Source organism: Protomyctophum bolini (genome assembly GCF_963924005.1).
Source record: "Protomyctophum bolini genome assembly, chromosome: 12".
Classification (NCBI taxonomy): Eukaryota; Metazoa; Chordata; class Actinopteri; order Myctophiformes; family Myctophidae; genus Protomyctophum; species Protomyctophum bolini.
Window position 1 is genome coordinate 18,707,845 of NC_137873.1, and position 19,100 is coordinate 18,726,944.

At 42.3% G+C, this 19,100-nt stretch overlaps 1 protein-coding gene across 1 annotated transcript; it reads left to right on the plus strand.

Annotated features, from left to right (window-relative positions):
* Nucleotides 1-825: 825 nt before the first annotated feature.
* Nucleotides 826-18,303, plus strand: ccdc39 (coiled-coil domain 39 molecular ruler complex subunit; the record flags this gene model as incomplete). The annotated part of the gene is made up of 20 exons (XM_080777722.1): nt 826-915; nt 1,036-1,155; nt 1,640-1,786; nt 3,570-3,728; nt 5,485-5,577; nt 5,923-6,051; nt 6,611-6,802; nt 7,277-7,380; nt 7,697-7,829; nt 8,400-8,594; nt 9,459-9,623; nt 9,876-10,013; nt 10,524-10,732; nt 10,927-11,050; nt 11,443-11,602; nt 13,438-13,544; nt 14,740-14,883; nt 16,129-16,308; nt 16,814-16,905; nt 17,509-18,303. 20 exons carry the CDS (start codon nt 826-828, stop codon nt 17,714-17,716), a joined length of 2,889 nt encoding a protein of 962 aa, XP_080633848.1. The 3' UTR covers nt 17,717-18,303.
* Between the last annotated feature and the right edge of the window lie 797 nt (nt 18,304-19,100).

Consider the following 19,100-nt stretch of genomic DNA (forward strand, 5'->3'; position numbering starts at 1 on the left):
AAATCGGTTATAAAAATACCAATCCTTTTTATTTTACCATACACAATCTGAATGTGCTTATGGATATACTTTTGAACTCTTGCTGGGATTCTTGTCATTCACGATCAGAATTCTTGTCATTCACGATCAGTGATTATTTGTTGCCATTATGTTTACATAAGTGATTCATCTTGGTAAGGTTGAAGCAATGGTAACAGGAACAACAGAAAACCGAAACATAAAAAAAGTTAGAAATATCAGATATCATAGTCATACACAATATAGCCTGCAGTGTACACAAAGAATAAAATTGTTACCCATACACAAGATGTTACAATAAAGATACCTCCCTATAGCAGTTGTCTAGCTCTGGTCCATAGCTCTAATGTGTAAATGCAACGCATTAGAGGCAGAGCTAGCAGTTGTCTATGAATAGAAATGACATAACATGTTACATCCTGCAATTTGCAATATACTTGTATGAATAAATAAATGAATTATTGCAGTTGTATAGAATACTTGTGTAGTGTAGAGCTGAAGCAGATTTACTGTAGGCTACAGTTAGAACAGTACGTACGTACAACCAACCAGCCAATCAAAAACGCGAGCGCTGTACTGCGCTGCCCTCTAGCGTTCTGTTCAGCTGACTTGGTTCTTGGTTGCTAGCAGCAACACACAAACAAATGTACCGTATGCTTTTCTGGAACAATTCCCCAAGACCACGTTAAAAGCACTAGCAGGTAGGTGGCATTGCTATTTTAAAGTGTATTATTATAAATGACAAATGAAAGCGTTTTATAACCGTCTACTCTAAACGTTATAGCTTTTAGCAGCGCAGCAGGAGAAATGTCGAACATGCTTTTGGCTGAGGTAGGCTGGGGTGAGGGCTTCGCCCTCCCCATGGCAAACGCTGAAAACAAAGTTTTGCAAGATGAGGTGAGTGGATCATACACAAACAAATTAATGCAATACAAGATAAACTGTACTGTAGCCTACAATTCAATCAAGCTTTGGTCACAATTACAAAAACAAGTTTATGTTCTTAAACTCCAACAGATTGAGAGGAAGGAAAAGGAGAGGACACTGTTGGAGTATAAAGTTGGAGAATGCAAGGACAGAATACAAGCCATGTCTGAACACCTGAAAAACGTCAACCAAGAGCTAGCACACACTCAGGTAGGTAGGTGGCACCTGTCTGGATTGTCTGTCTGCACCATAGACTGTAAAAAGGAAAAAAAAGGTCTGCAGACAGACTGTCTGTCTGCATACAGCAGTAGCCGGCTACCATCATACATGATGTGGGCCTATGTAATTTAAATGTCTAAATATAATAGGTATTGGTGAAAGTAACTAAGAAAAAAAATAAGTAGAGTACAAAAAATAAATAGAAAAAAAAGAACTTTTTGAAGTATTTCTTGTGGCTATTTTTCTTAAAGTGGAATACCACTAATTTTCAACATTTTACTATGTCATTAATATACCTTAGAGCTGAATCACATCATCAAAATGTGATTAACCATGTTAATGATTTTTTTCCAGGCCAACAGCTCTAAGGTATATTAATAACATAGTAAAATGTTGAAAATGAGTGGAATGCCCCTTTGAAGTGAAAAACGGAGTTCTTTCACCACGGAATATGAGATGTGTTCCCTATCTACAGGCCCTGCACATTGCCCGGGAGAGAGAGACAGACTCAGAGAAGCACCTCAAGGCGGTCGCAGAGCGAGAGGCAGGTCGACTAGGACAGGAGAACAGACGTCTACAAGCCGAGCTGGGAGCTTTGAGGGAGAAGAAAAACACCCAAGAGGTCATATTGTTATTCCTTAACTCTGAGAGTGTACAAAATGTAACCAAATACCATTTGTCCTCAAATAACACACGTGTATGTCCTTATCCCAATGACCAGACTCGCATATAGCCTATACACAGAAAACTATGGTTCTTTAAAAGGCTACCGTTGGGCACTGGCCTACTTGGAACGATGCAAGTTGGAAATGCATGCCCCACCCAGATATTATGTCTGTGTCCCTTTTCTCCATATATGGACCCTGGGTCCATATATGAAGTCAGTGTCAGGCTGCATGCCCAAATATGGAGTGCTGTGATGTCAGAACAGGCCAGCTCTATATATGGACATGGGCAGGGCTGTGTCCAGAGCCCGGGCAGAGGCCTTATGTGTCAGGCATGCCCAAATATGGAGTGCTGTGATGTCAGAACAGGCCAGCTCCATATATGGACCCTGGGCCCTGTCCAGAGCCCGGGCAGAGGTCTTTTTGTGGCAGTTCTGGGGCACGTGCACCCCTGTGGTGGTGTGGAACGCGTGTGTCGAATTTGATGGGTGGGGGGAAAGGTTCCCAAGTTACACGGATTACACACACAGAGAGACTTGGTGCATTTATAGTTAGATGGTTCCATGAAGAACCATAACATATACCCCAAACCCCAAAATCGACTATTTCTTATTAAAATCGATTTCAGATCATCTTTTATAATCAATAAAGTTTTATTAACTGTTCCAAGAAAGAGAGAGGGGGGCACATCAGTTTGGCAAAGTAAAAATACCCATCAAGGTGATCTTTGTACAAATCAGTGACAAAATAGGACAAAAAAAGGGAAGAGACAATTTACAATTTACAATTTAGGCATTTAGCAGACGCTCTTAATCCAGAGCGACTTACATTAAGCAAGAACAAAAGCATGGGAATACATCACATAAAAACATTCATCATGAAACATGCGTAAGCTAAGAAAGTAACAGTGGAATATCTATATAATGAAACTTATACGTATAAACTATACATATATACTACTATGCTATACATATGTACTATGGCGTGCTATGACTATATACAATGCAATTCTAGTGCTGTCTACATAACATGCTATAAGTCTGTTTTAAATGCTATCTAAGTCTACAGAAGTGCTATCTAGGGTAGAGTAAGTGCTATGGGCCGTGATGGAGTCTGAAAAGGTGGGTTTTCAGACTACGGCGGAAGATTGGGAGTGATGCTGCAGTTCTGACTGCCATGGGAAGTGCATTCCACAGTTTTGGAGCCAGAAGGGAGAAGAGACCAAGGCACACAATTAAAAAAGCCTAATGCATGTTCACAAATACAAATAATATTAACCCATTAAAACCGGGAAATCATCTGTGTCATTTTAGATTTGAGCTATATAGCAACATAATATTTTTATAAAACTGGTTTAAAACAGTGGTTCACAAAAATAACAGATATACAAGCTCATAGTGTGGCACGAAGTGACACGCTGCGAGCTTGTACATCTGCTATTTCTTAACACGTTTGTGTGTTTGAAAAGATTTTCAATGACTTAGATTATTTTCTTAGATCTTTTTTGAACACCATCTTTTCTTCTGGGGGTCCCTAGCACAAAACATTTTCAGATGGGGGTCTTTGCGCCTTGACACGAATATGTTTCAGAACCACTGATTTAGATGGCATTTGCATCTGAGGCATCGGCCTCAGGTCTTAATTAATTAAAGGCTATTAAAGTTTTCCACAAGGAAACCAAAAAGTTGGTCTTTTACCTTTTTTGTGTTGCAGTACTGACGTAGTGTTTTCTGTCTCCAGAATGACATCTTCAAGGCCAACCAGAAGCTGGAGGAGCTCAGGAAGCGCCTGAACTGGGACCAGCAGACCCTGGACGCCTGGCTGGAGGAGTCGGCACGCAAAGACGACGACACCATGACCATCGTCAAGTACGCCCAGCAGGACGAGAGCAAGATCAAGGTGAGACGAATCCCTAATTTTGTATGCGTTTTCACCATATTTTCCATGGTAACAAGAATACTCGCCACATTTACCCTTTTTGCCGACTTATCTTGATAAGTCTTGATAAGTCCGACTTATCTTGATAAGTCGGCAAAACGTGTAGAAAACTCGCCAGACTGTTAAGAAGAATCGCCGCGGGACGACTCTTCTTCACATTCTGGCGAGTTTTCTACACGTTTCGGGCACTTTCAGCAGCTGCAGCTGCACGTTTCTGAATGTTCTCAGAGCCTGCATCTCCGCATGCTGGGGGTGGCTCACGAACACATTAAGAATAAATCAGGCATCACTGCGCTTCATTCACAGATGTCTTTTGTTGGCCGTTCGTGGCGATATTATGGACAGCTCACAACGCGCGCTCACGAACACATTAGTCGTTAGTTAGCCTATTCTGTACTGTTGTAGTAGGCTAGCTATTCATTCAGTTTCTCAGTCGATCTGAGCTGACACGTTTCTTCTGAGAAACTGAATAATAGCTAGCCTACTACAACAGTATGAATAGGCTATGACTAACGAGAAATAAAACCACGTATTTTTATACAAATGGAAGTGTACACTACACTACTTGCTTTCCCCTTTATGACAGCAGCAAGACAGTGCTTGCATGCGAGGCGCACGCATGGCTCGCAATCATAGCTGCCTGGGAGAAATGCGAGGCTGTGCTTTAATAATTAATTTGTTAATATCCAAAACTATACAAAAATCATCACATTTCTATGAAAGCCTTTTGAAATGTGTATAGGTTACTGAATTGCAGGTGCTGCCAAATAAGTATAATTACTATAGGCTACCTCATGCCTGCAGTCAGTTGCGCAAATATATATAGGTCAGATCAATTATCAGAGCGGATTAGCTTCTCACTCTGCAGCACAATGACTCTTCTTTACTTATACTTTAATAATATCACATAGTGTTGGATCTCCATTCTCCAGACAAACAAACCTTGGATTATATTTATTGGATTTATTTAATTATTCTTTCTTCAAACCATGGCACGAGCCACGAGGTAAGAAACTATATAATTATTCACTGTTCGCACAGCACCAATGCTTTTGCATGCTTTTATTGATCTGCTGTCTGTCAGCGTGCATGATCATCATGCAGTAGCTAGATGCGCGCTCCAGTGGCGAGATTTCTTCCCCTTTCGGCGACTCTTCGTCACTTTCGGTCGAGTTCTCAGACAGAACTCGACCCGGAAAGTGACGAAGAGTCGCCGAAAGGGGAAGAAATCTCGCCAAAGATGAAGAAGAGTCGGCGGGTCGAGTTCTGCAGTATTCTTTTCCACAAGATGCTTGTAATATGTATGTATACTGTTTCTATCTGTACCTTCACAACACAGAAATAGCTCACTGATTATTTTTCTTTTCAAATTCCAAATATCATCTGATGTATTGGACATTATTCATGAGTCAAGTATGTCCATGGTTCATTGTTTAGATCGATGCCCATAGTCTACAAAGCTAAATAACAGTACAAACCAGGGCTTTAAGAAGCAAGTTCTGTTCTTCCAACAGAATTCCCTTCTTGTCTGTGAGTTAGTGTGTTATTGCACTCATAACCACATCGTTACCCCTGATTTTGATGTCCATTAGAAGATCTGACATTAATCTACTTTTATTTCAGTTATAGGCTTTCTTTTGTCCTAAATCTGATGTTCACTTCCAATGGGGTCAGTGAATCTTGTGAATGTAACATCCATAATTGTGTCCTGTTTCAGTCCCTCACAGTAGCTATAGAGAAGAAGACCATCGAGGCTAATAAAATGCACAAAACACTGGACAATGCAGTGACCGAGACCATGCTGGCACAGGTAATACCATTACACCTCTCCTCACTTTGTTAAATGAATGAAATGTTTGTCAAATCTTTATGGTAGAGTATTATAATACAATATAATAACTTATACAATTGGGATGGTTTGTCTCCCTGCTCTTGTATCGAGACACGTCTTAGATCATGTCAAAGGTCACCTAGACACAGGACCTGACAAAATTAAATTTATCCCTTCAGCAAGTAGGCTGGCTCTATGAGCTCAATGGTAAAAAAACATGCACTTGCGCAGGAAACCGGGTTCAAAACCGGCATAGAAGATGTCAGACACTCTCAGACATACCATTGAGGACCGGTGTGTGATTCTCCTCTACTCTCTTAACAGATCAGTTTGGACAAGACAGCAGAGAACTTCCGGCAGGCCCACGTGGAGAGACAGGAGCTGATATGTCAGTGGGAAAAGACCATCGCACAGATGAGGACACGAGATGCTGAGATGCAGCAGTGTTCACTGGTAACCACTAGGCCACAATCAACTTGAGATACTGCCACAAAGCATTGACCATGTGCTAATATTTAGTTTCTGTCGGTGGAAACTTGGACTGTCTGTCCAAAACCGTTGCTGTTCAGGATTCGAATTAAAAAACATCAAAAGTAGCAGATCTACTGTATCTCAAAATGCGCTGCTTGGCGTAGTGTTTCTAGCTTGTGAATCTGCTACTTTTGATGCTTTTGTGTGACACTGTAGTATGATCAAGTAGGGCGTTCATTTACAGGGGGGGGGAGTTAGAATATGGAGATAGCCTCAGATAGGAGGTATGATTTACAATTACCCTGTATCACAGCTTTTCAATTTTGACCAGTGGTTCTCAAAGTGCGATCCTTGAGTAGGATCCTGGGGGTCCCCAGCAAAATGTGTTAATATAGCAAAAAAATATTTCACACAAAATACTTTCAGATGTGGTCTGTGGCGACACAGGCCTGCCCTACAATTTGGGGGGTCTTGACATGATGATCGCTTTGAGTGCAAATGTAAATGTGTGTTTGTTTGTACTGTGTCATCCTCCACCCAGCAACTAGCAGAGGTGAACCAGCAGATCAGGGAGCGGAGCACCACAGTCAAAGAGAAGAAGGGGTTTCTGGAGAACGAGATAGAGAACAACAGGGAACATGAGAGGAAGATCACCACAGCCAACAAGCAGGAAGCCAAACTCCGACAAGAATACCAGGAGCATGAGAAGAACCGTGCTAGGCTCAGAGACGAGGTCCGGTACCATACTAGGATTTCTCTTCTATTTGAGGGGCGCTAGCCCCTCCAATGCATGGCTTTTGAGGATTACGTCATATGGCAGCCAAGTCTATGTGATTTGTAATGTTTGTTTAGAGCACTTATGATGTAAATCGTTTGCCAGCCAAGTCTATGGACTTTGATGAAATTTCAATGTTTGTTTAGAGTACTAATGACATGAATGTAAATTGTTTGCCATGCAAGTCTACACGCTTTAATGTTTGTTTATGGCACTAAATGACAGCCATGTGGCCGATATAGATACAGTGGGCGCCCCTCACTTTGAAGTTTTTAAAGGCAGTGCAACATGAAAATTTAGGCTACATATATCATCGATTGATTTATCGAGCACTCTTTTACTAAATAATTCAAAAGGTTAACAATAATTATAATCTAAATGATCAGTAATTGGTTTAAAATAAAGTCATACTATTGGACATTTAATTTGCAGTTGGAGAATCTGAAGCGCACGGTGGACAGAACGGCCATGGACGTGGAGTCTGTGAGGTCACAGATCTCCAGCCAGAAGAGAAGCATCCAGGACAAAACCAACAAGTTAGTACTGTACAACGGCATCAGGCATTACAAAATATGAGAGATTGTAGTTCGGCTATATCTTCGCTATAAAGCGTAAACATTAATATGTGTGTTCTTGTGTGTGTGTGTGTGTGTGTGTGTGTGTGTGTGTGTGTGTGTGTGTGTGTGTGTGTGTGTGTGTGTGTGTGTGTTCTTGTGTGTGACTGTGTGTGTGTGTGTGTGTGTGTGTGTGTGTGTGTGTGTGTGTGTGTGTGTGTGTGTGTGTGTGTGTGTGACTGTGTGTGTGTGTGTGTGTGTGTGTGTGTGTGTGTGTGTGTGTGTGTGTGTGTTGCAGACTGACGGAGGCCCAGCTCCACACAGCTGCGTTGGAGCAGAAGCTGCAGACGGTGCAGCAGACAGCTCTCAGCACGGAGGAGAGAGCCGCTCAGATGGAGCAGATGCTGCAGGATGAAGAGGAGTCCATGAAGGTGTGTGTGGAGCATTCATCAGTCATCATATCTCTATAGATCTGTATCTGCCGTAAGAATTCAGTATTGTATGGAACTGAGCTAAAAAATTATCGCTAATGTTAATAATATTTCTGATGGCCAGAAACCTCTTATCTACATGTTTTCTATTGTTTTAATTTGAATCCTGAAAAGCAACAGTTTGGGACATATGAGGTTTCCACCCGACAGAGACGATATATAATTTCATAATATTCTTCACGTATGTGTATGAATCTGAAAAATCCTTTAGTGGGGAAAGCTTTCAAAAGGGTAAACGAGTTAGAAAATACTAGTAGTAAAAATGCTACATTGAAGTTGTTTGAACTGAATGTGCATCAGTTGGCCCAATAAATCAGCTAATAAGAATGTACCTTTTTCAAGTGAATCCAAGCATGCAGTCTGCATCGCATCTCTATAACCTTTATTTAACAAGGCAAAACAAGTAACAAACAGATTCGTATTTACAATCAGAAGAACACAGGTTCACTCACAGCATGTGCAAAACAGGAACAAGTGTTTGAAACTTATCCTTCCACACTCATGTTGCAGGAGTTGGATGTGCAGCTCCAGCGCCAGCGGGAGGCACTGTTTGGTGAGAAACAGGCGCTGCAGGCTCTTCGGACCAAAGAGAAGGACTCTGTGGCCAAGTTGACGGGAAGCAGGGCCACACTGGCCGGTCTGGACAGTCACCTGAACAAACTGGACCACAACCTGCTCCAGCAGCAGGAGATCATGTACAACCAGGTATAGTATAACCAGGCACGGCCACTTACACCCCACATGGTTGACCAGTGTTCCACAGGGCTCCAACAGAAAAGACACAAGTCTTAAACATTATTTTTATTCAGGAAGGTCAATTTGAGAGCAATCTCTCTTTTCCAATGATCTCTCCCTGATTACAGTAAACGTAGCATAAGAATTAAAACAAAACAAATGACAAGACGATAGACGTTTCAGGATTTTAAAGAATGCAAATACAGACAGATGTCACAGTATTCTTCACAAGCTGTTTAAAGCGAGCAAGTGAAATTAAGTTCTCCAATTTTAAAACAGTTTTCTGTTGTGCGGAAAGCTTTGGAATGTTTAACTGTTATAACAGTTAATAGGGACAATGGGGTTCAAGTGGTTAAAGCAGTATTGTGCAATATTTGCACAATATTTGCACTACTTAAACCCAATATAGTTAATTGATGAGGGTCCCCCAGGGGTCCCCACTTGGTTCCCTGCTATTTTTTATTTATTTATTTACTGTATATTCTGTATTTACATGTATGTTTGAAACTGTAGGATACCTAGTATACAATGAACCTACTTTTTTTTAAACTTTATTAGTCCGAAAGACATTAAGGCTAAAAGCATAACACAAAGTCCCGGGGACTTGTTTCCATTGTGGTCAGCAGCATCTGTGTAAACAACACAGACACTATCTGACTACCGGTATTTGGCATTTTTAACATTTGTGGTTTAGAAAACAAATCCATGACACAAAAAAACAGGCGTGATTATGGAATTGTTATGAAGTCTGCTCCGAAGACTCTGGGTTTGCCTCCGAGTCCCAGACCTGCTCTCAGATCGCTGTCCCCTCTTCGTTCCCCTGTCCTCGCGCAGGACTTTCAGATCCAGCAGTTGGAGAGGAAGCTGGCTCGGCTTCAAGGCGAGGTGAGCACGGAGGAGAAGGAGACGTTGGAGAAGAAGGTCAGCGAGCTGTCTGACGCCGTCGACCAGAAGAAGAAGACGCACAAAGTGCTGAAGGCTGAGCTCAAGCAGCTGGAGGTACAACCTCACCCCAACGCTCTGAAAACCACTCTTCATTTAGGATGTCAGGTCAAAAAATGAACCTGGCATCTCTCTACATAACATGCCATCTAAATTACATTTTAACCTTTGCATAAGACTGCATGGCCGTTAATGCAATAACAGTGTGTGGACACAGCTAAACAAATCTGAACAAATCTGAACAAGACACTAGTCTTCCTGCTTCCTGATGTTAATGTTAATGATCGACTTTGTTCACCGCTCCGACAGGACGACATCCTCTGCATGAGGAAATCAGCGGAGAAGACTGGAGCGGAGAAGAGAGATCTGACCACGAAGATCGAGGAGCTGCAGCTGTTCAACGACACCACGGACAAGGAGCTGAAGAGGCTCAAACTCAACAAACAGGTATCTGCAAATGCCTCCTGCTGCTAGTAGGGATCTGGATGAATGCCTCCTGCTGCTAGTAGGGATCTGGATGAATGCCTCCTGCTGCTAGTAGGGATCTGGATGAATGCCTCCTGCTGCTAGTAGGGATCTGGATGAATGCCTCCTGCTGCTAGTAGGGATCTGGATGAAAATTGTTATTTCCATTCTTACTGGCAATTTATGACATGAAAATGTTTGAGAAGCACTGACATAGAAAAGAAACATAGGTTTTTCAGAAAACTGTTATAGGATTTAGAAGACATTTGTAGAATCGGCCTCAGGTCTTAACCCATTTAGTCGAAATAAGAAAAACGTTCGCTCCGAAAGAATATATACATATTCAAAGATTTGTGCCGCATTTTTACGATTTTTCAAAAATAGCAGATCTACAAGTTCATAGTGCGCCACTCGGTGGCGCGCTATGAGCTTGTAGATCTGCTAACCAGTGCTTTGTTCTTGACCCCTCTCTCTCCTGATGGGGGGCATCAGGACACCATGGTGGAAGAGAAGATCCTGAGGCTGCAGGTGAAGCGCCAGAGAGACCAGCTGTACGAGCACGCCGACGGCGTCCTGTCCCAGGAGAAGAGGAGGCTGCAGATGCAGGAGGCGATGAAGGAGAGACAGGAGGAGATCAGGGAGCACAGGGAGGTGCTCACCATGCACATCAAGATCCACAACCAGGAGAGACAGGGCATCAGGTACAGGAACACCTACTGTACCTGCTTTTCACACAGACGTGCTAGGGCTTGGATCTATAGCCTTGAACAAGACTGACCGATTTTGACAGTGAATTGTACTTAGTAAACAAATGTTTAGTCGACCAGGTATTACAAAAATATCATATATTATATTAACATCCGCCCAAGCTCACATGTTATACACACGTTTTTAGTGCGGAGGTGCACGAGAGACTGTCTAAGATCGACATCATGAGGAAACGCTACGAGATTCTGACCTTTTCAATGGCCGCTCCTGAAGGTGAAGAGGAGATGTCACAAGCGTATTATGTCATAAAGGTAAAAATGAGCTTTCTTCTGCAGGCCAAGTATCATTTGTCTCTTTCCAACCAGTGTCCCTATCTTGTGCATGTCATTATGGGTGAGCATTTAAAAAGAAAATCTGATCTACAAGTTCACGTGTTCTTTCAGGTCGGGATACCAGTTTTAGCCATCAGGAGAGAGAAGTCCTGATTGTTTATTATAAGGATAAACAAGTGAAATCAGAAGTGATGACACAAAGAAATGAGCAGACTGTTGAAACTGGAACACTATACATTTTAATCTGATAAATGGGTACTCTCTCCTGATTGGATGAAATTTGCAAACCCAACTGAAAAGAAAACCTTTAACCAAAAGAATATCACTAACTTTAAATAGTATTTTATAACATGTGACTCCATGGTCTCCAGGCTGCCCAAGAGAGGGAGGAGTTGAAGCAGAAGGGAGACGACCTGGATGGAGAAATCCGCAAGATGGAGAAGGAGATTACAGCCTTCGAGAACACACTGGAGCTCATAAACAGCTGTAACGCATCCTACCGCAAAGCCTTCACCAAAGTACCTGAGTCTAGTACGTACTATACTATATACTATATACTCCTACCGCAGAGCCTTCACCAAAGTACCTGAGTCTATAGTACGTACTATACTATATACTATATACTCCTACCGCAGAGCCTTCACCAAAGTACCTGAGTCTATAGTACGTACTATATACTATATACTCCTACTGCAAAGCCTTCACCAAAGTACCTGAGTCTATAGTACGTACTATATACTATATACTACTCCTACCGCAAAGCCTTCACTAAAGTACCTGAGTCTATAGTACGTACTATATAATATATACTACTCCTACCGCAAAGCCTTCACTAAAGTACCTGAGTCTAGTACGTACTATACTATATACTATATACTCCTACCGCAGAGCCTTCACCAAAGTACCTGAGTCTATAGTACGTACTATATACTATATACTACTCCTACCGCAAAGCCTTCACTAAAGTACCTGAGTCTAGTACGTACTATATACTACTCCTACCGCAGAGCCTTCACCAAAGTACCTGAGTCTAGTACGTACTATATACTACTCCTACCGCAAAGCCTTCACCAAAGTACCTGAGTCTATAGTATGTACTATATACTATATACTACTCCTACCGCAGAGCCTTCACCAAAGTACCTGAGTCTAGTACGTACTATATACTACTCCTACCGCAAAGCCTTCACCAAAGTACCTGAGTCTAGTACGTACTATATACTACTCCTACCGCAAAGCCTTCACTAAAGTACCTGAGTCTAGTACGTACTATATACTACTCCTACCGCAAAGCCTTCACTAAAGTACCTGAGTCTAGTACGTACTATATACTACTCCTACTGCAAAGCCTTCACCAAAGTACCTGAGTCTAGTATACAACTCCTACTGCAAAGGCTTCAGCAAAGTGCCCAAGTCTAGTATGTACTGGATGAAGGAAGTAGATTTAGACTCTCGTAGATGTATTTATCGATTCTGACATTTTCAATCTACGAGAGTATAAGTGAACTCGCCCCATGGTCAGGAGCCCGAAATCCCCTTCCCTAATGGCTCTGAACATGTACAAATACATCTAAGGTGCTTACCCTGCTGCCCCACATGTCCGGTTTATCTGTGCCTAGAGTTTAAAACCTGTAGGTCCGTAGTTTTCAATACAATTGTTTTAATCCATTCTGTTTTGGAATCGTTCATCCATCCGGCCAGTTACAGACGAGGAAAGATCCAAGATGGCGGAAAGATTCCGAGACAGAGTGGTTTCTTCATTCAGACTAAATTGTAAAGTGTTAAAGCTGCAATTCATAACTTGTTTTAGGGGCTGTGTCCAGAAAGAGTTTTGTCTGCTCCTGAGTTCAGACTGTACGTTTGAATAGTTTTCAATGAAAAAGTGCCACGTCATTTATGCTATGTTAGAAACACCATGACGTGACGAGGTACTACTCGTCTATTCTGCGTTCACACAACGTTATTGTCTGGTCTCAGAGAGCTGGAATATTTTCTATTTGGGGTGTTTGGCTGAGCATTTTGAACACCTTGATGCACACAGTCTAAAGCCCTAACCACACCAAAGGGTCGGAAACTGTTTTTAAGGTAGACCACACCAATACAACTCATTGAGTACCTTAAAAACCGTTTTGTCCCAACCTGACCCTTTGGTGTGGTTTGGGCTTTACTGAATAAAATGTTATGTTAATGTTATGTTACTACAGTATAACAACAACTAATACAACTGTGGGGGTTGGTGGTAGTTAATCTCCTTGCTATTATATTGACATCCTCATGTCATTTTCCTTTGCTTTCTGTGCAAAGCACATTGAATTGCCTTGTTGTTGAAATGTGCTATACAACTCAAACTGCCTTACCTTGCCTAGGTGAAGAATACCAGAAGAAGCTGAAGTTAGAGGAGCAGGAGAGAGCAGCCGAGGAGAAACTCAAATACAAGAAACGACAGATCAGAGAACTGCAGGAAGACATACAGGTCATTGTGACAGGGTTTACCAAACATTGGTTCCAGACCAGAACCAATGTGAAATAGCAGATCTACAAGTTCACAACGTGTCACATCACGCTGTATTGTAAGCTTGTAGATTGGCTATCTAAATGTTCTGAAAACTTAGGTCAGGTTTTTAGAGGTGTTTCTAAAATTGACCCCAGACAGTTTTTTCTTGATTACATTTTGAGATATTTCACACGTCCTTGGTTCTGGTAACTGATATTATCCTTCTAATGCGTGAGGAGACCCTAATTATTTTTGATCAGTCCGAGTTAAGCCCATTCAACTTCAGGAAAAATGTTTTAAAGTGAAATACTCAGTCACGGCGCAGTCACACCGAAGTTTAATTCTACCTATGCGGGTGGATTCTGCCTATGCTTTTCAATGTTTGTTTTGTTGCTCTGTTGCTCTGTTGCTCTGTTGCTCTGTTCCCATTGAAAAGCATTGCCAGAATCCACCCTTACACTTTGGTGTGACCGTGCCCTAAGTGGATAATTCAAAAGGAATTTAATGTTTTCTTATCTGCCTTTCACATGCAGTAGTGCACTAGAATGTCCTCTGCCCTCATTTTAGCTTTTGTCTTTACTCTGACATCTTCTTGTGAGGATTACAATACGCTGCTGTGCTAGATCGTTTACATTCTCCTGTGACTGAAATAAGAGGGCAGCCTGACAATAGACTGGCAACTCCCTGTACTTACTGTACCTGTGTGTGTGTGTGTGTGTGTGTGTGTGTGTGTGTGTGTGTGTGTGTGTGTGTGTGTGTGTGTGTGTGTGTGTGTGTGTGTGTGTGTGTGTGTGTGTGTGTGTGTGTGTGTGTGTGTGTGTGTGTGTGTGTGTGTGTGTGTGTGTGTGTGTGTGTGTGTGTGTGTGTGTGTGTGTGTGTGTGTGTGTGTACTCGCGAGAGCCAAATTTCCTCCAGGTAATTTGAGAAAATGTTTAGAGTTAAGGCTTACAATTAGAAAACGTTTCAGGTCGGGGTTATAGGATTACACATTCAGAGGTTAGGTTAGGTGGTTTGGGTTAAGAGTTAAGCCTGAGTCATACTTAATTACCGTACATGCTTCCGTGTTGCGAAGCTCAGAGCTTGTACTAGACATTTTGTATTAATTGCTGTCCCAAAATGGTGATGTCCTCATGGATAATTGTGCGTGCGTGCGTGCGCCTTCCTCCACATCCAGGAGATGAACAGCACACTGGACCGTGTGGCGCAGGAGGAAGTAAACGTGCAGAGTGAGCAGATAGAGCAGAGGCAGTCCCACATTGTTCAGCTCAACAAAGAGCTGGCCTCTCAGAGGGACAAACTCAACCGGGTCACTAAACAGGTTTGAATGCTCAGTGGCATGGTGCACATCGCTCAGCGTCTCCGCCGCATCAAGTGTCACACACTGCAGTCTATACAGTACGTGACACTTAACTTGTGGGGCGGCCCAGTGTAGCTCGGTGGTTCTCAAACCTTTTCAAGTTGTGATCCCCCCCAAAATAATCATATTTGGAATTTTTGGATCTACAAGCTCACATCGCCTAATGCGAGGCGTTGCGCCCTGCCGTGCGCTTATCTAAGCCGCCTGAGAAGACCTAAGCTAGGTCAAGCTGTAAAAGCCAAATTTCCCCTCCCCTGGGGACCATAAGATACCTTTTGGTTAAAATTGACTGGAAGTTCCACAGTAGTTTTTCCATGATTACTTCCTGTGGTGACTCAGAGCCTCTGCCTAAAGACCAAAAACCTAATGGCCTAGAGGGAATTCCCCTTTAGGCTGGTAGTGGATAAGATGTTTAGCTTTAGTGTCCCTTCCTGCACGGGAGGCCTGGGTTCGAATGCCCAGTATTACACCCAGGGCCGGATTTACGACTGGGCTAGGGTGGGCTGCAGCCATCGACGGAAAATAATAATAAAAATTAGATTTCCACTCCTGCCTGTAGGTCAGTGTCTTTATAGTACCCCATGGTGTGATGCAGGCAGGCTATTCAGCTCTCCCTCTACTGTCCTACGTCAGGTGTTCTGGCCTGGTCCCTTTTAGGCTTACCGTCTGGTGTTCAAGTGTAGGGCAGTGACCATAATGGCTCAGTAAAGAGTGTCGATTCAGAAGCCAGTAGTCGTAGAGCGTCATTTTCAGATAACAAATGATATCTGAGAACCGTGTACACACAAACACTCAACATGCTTCATCATGACCAGTGTTTCATGTGTCAACACAGAACAACAATATTGGTTATCACAGCGCTAACGTCTTGAACCCTAGTGTACCTATTCTGGGGGTGAAGTTCAGCGAAAAACTCACAATAACTAACAACACAAACCCCAGTTATTTGCAATATTCAATAGACTTTGATTTGTAAAATATGAAAAAAGCAATTCCATCGTCTCTGTCTCTAACCTCTTATGTCCACAACTGTTACTTTTCAGGATTCAAATTCAAAAACAGCAAAAGTAGCAGATGAACAAGCTCAAAACATGTCGCTTAGCACTGCGTTTTGGGCTTGTAAATCTGCTACTTTTGATACTTTTGTGTGAATATGGATATATGAGGTTTCTGCCGGCTGACAGTGACGTTTATGTTTCTTTGCAGTGCTCCAGGCTGACCAAGGATGTGCGCTCAGCCAGTAAGAGCAGAGAGGAGACGTTTGTAGAGCGAGACATTAGACTGAGAGAGATGAGAGACTTCAACAAGACGCTCAACAGAATGCTGCTGGACGCCATGGAGGAAAACCCTGATCTGAAGACTCAGCTAGAGAAGTACTTTCTCCAGGTAGTGTAGATAAACATCACTTAAACGGTCGGCCACTACACCCATTTTCAACCTTATCTTCATATAATTGGTCCTCATATGGCACCATTCCTGTCTACTCACTCTGAAGGGTGTCTGAAGGGCTCTGGACAGTTCCGAAACCTGCCTACCAGTGACATCATCGGTAGGCAGATTTGGCCATTTAAAGCAAAATTTCAAACCTTTTTTTATTTATTTTTATTTATGGACACCCAGTTTAAACTATTATTAATTCAAGAACAATGGATTCCATGCCAGCATGCTAACTTCCCAGGAAGAGAACAGCTGTACTTTGTATTAGCTTGATGTATTCCTCATCGATTATGTTTGACTGGTAGTCGGGTTTCTGTGATTTGTCTCATTTTTGAAACCCAAGACAAAAGCCTGACACATGTTATTCTATGGACTGGGTTTTCACATTCAGAGTCAAGTGAAAGACATGGTTGTAAGCATTAGATTTAATTTGCCGTTCTGGTTTGTCTGCCAGGCCAACCTGACTCTTCCATCACCTCCATCATCCACCCCTAGCAGCAGACTGAGCTCCAAGACAAGCTCCCCTCGCAGCTCTGCCTCGCCCAGGTTAGTGTCTCACAGCCCAAACCAACAGGTCTACAATACATCCCTTACACTTACAGGATCCAAATACAACCGTGGATGGATAAGCTGTCTAGAATAGAACTCAATATCAGATCACTCCCATTTAACATTCCTTTGAGATTTCCTCCAAGAGCCTCCAGGTTTCTACACAAGTGCATATTTTGGTTGAAAGTCCAAAAATGTCCTGTATAATCTGAAAATCTGACAATCTTTTACCACAATACTTAGGAGTATTAGAGTCTCAGTGGTTGAATTGTAAGTAAACATAATTGAAAGGGATACATTTGAGGTTAAGTGTAAGATAAGATAGTCACCAAAGGCAGCATAGCAGATCCAGACAGTCACAGGGCAAGAAAAGTACTGTAGTAGATACAGCAGGGTAAAAGACATCAGACGCAAAAGTAACATCATCAATAATAATGAACAAAGTTTACACAATGCTTGCATTATGCAGGACAAAAGAGTGTCTTGCTATGCTGCACGCACAGTACATAAGGTATTGCTAAGCTCTTTTTATACATTTATTATTTTATATTATTCTTATGTGTGTGCTCGCGCGCATTTGTGCGTGAATGTGTGCTGCAGGTCTTCAGCCAGCAGCAGCCCCACAGCATCTACCGTGCGGACCCCCACATCCGGAGCATCTACCGTGCGGACCCCCACATCCAGAGCAGTGGATCTGGGTCTGTGTCTCTCTGTGACCTCCGCTCCACTGAGCACCCTGGCTCATCCATCCAGATTGTCCAGTAGCAGCAGCAGCAGCAGCAGCAGCAGCAGGCGCACAAAGCGATAGGCTGAGGCCATATGGACAAAATCAAATAGTACAAACTATATTGGACCAAATACCGCTATCGATATTGTGACAATATTGTATGGATGACTACTGGTGCTTTCACAAAATATTTACAGTGTATATTTTGTGCAAGCACGTAACGGTGTAAGACAAATAGAATAACTTGAAATATCACCAAACCCTACTCAGGGTTAGCCACATGAGCCCTAGCATTCCTATTCTGGGTATGTCGCAATAGGCTTACAACTTAGTGAGTTTGTAGATCGCCTATTTTCAACCTAACAGGTTTGGTATAGAGGGGGAAAGGCATAGACCAAGTCATACCAATACCCCTAGTCAAGCCCGGTCAACTGTATTTGCGAACGCAGTGAGCACTTACTATGAGACCTAGCAGATCATGTCTGTCTGTGTGTCTGTCTGTCTGTCTGTCCCGCTATCCAAATATGGAGTGTGTTGCATCAGCAATCACTCAGCTCCATATATGGGCACAAAAGGGGCCAGGTCCACTCAGCTCCATATATGGGCACAAAAGGGGCCAGGTCCACTCAGCTCCATATATGGGCACAAAAGGGGCCAGGTCCACATATACAGTAACAGCGGGACAGACACACAGACAGACAGACAGACATGATCTGCAGGGTCTCAGCTGCGTTCGCTTCCCGCGTTTGCGCGTCTTACTGGTATATAGGGTTTAAGTGATGTTCTGATCTGGCCACTACTTTAACTATCACTTTTACAGTTGATACTAGTTTTGTCCATTAAAATGATATTAAAATGCTGCGATTCACTGGACTGATTGACCATGTTTCTGAGGTTTTAAGTTATTAAGCGATGGTTTTTGTCATAAGATGTTCTGACATTTGAAAAGTATATTGATCAAATAAATGACTTGTATACTTTCTCTTGATTTTATATATTGTTTCGAATGCTCAAATGTTTAGCTCTTTTTTTCATGTATCCCAAATGAATGACTGCTTTTCTTTCAATGTTTTTGGCTTTCGCCTGTATATATTTTTTTTATGGAGGGACAGACAGTATAGGCTGACAGGAAATGGGGAGAGAGATGGGGGGAGACATGCACACATGCTGGAACATTTTTACTTTGAAATGTTTTGTAGTTTCTGAGTTATTTAACTTAAATGCCCAATGCATTCTCCGTACGGCATACTATAGCACGCCGTTTTTCATCATTTTTGAGGATTTGAAAAAAATGAAAAAAACGATGGGTTATAGCCCATGTTTTTTGAAATTTTGAAAAAAAAAGTTATCCTCGTTTCTCATCATGTTGGACCATGGGCTGTTACGGACCACGGTCCTTTTGATTATTTGTTATTTGTTTAACTATAATTATTATTTATGGTGGCTATTTAATTAGGATAATAAT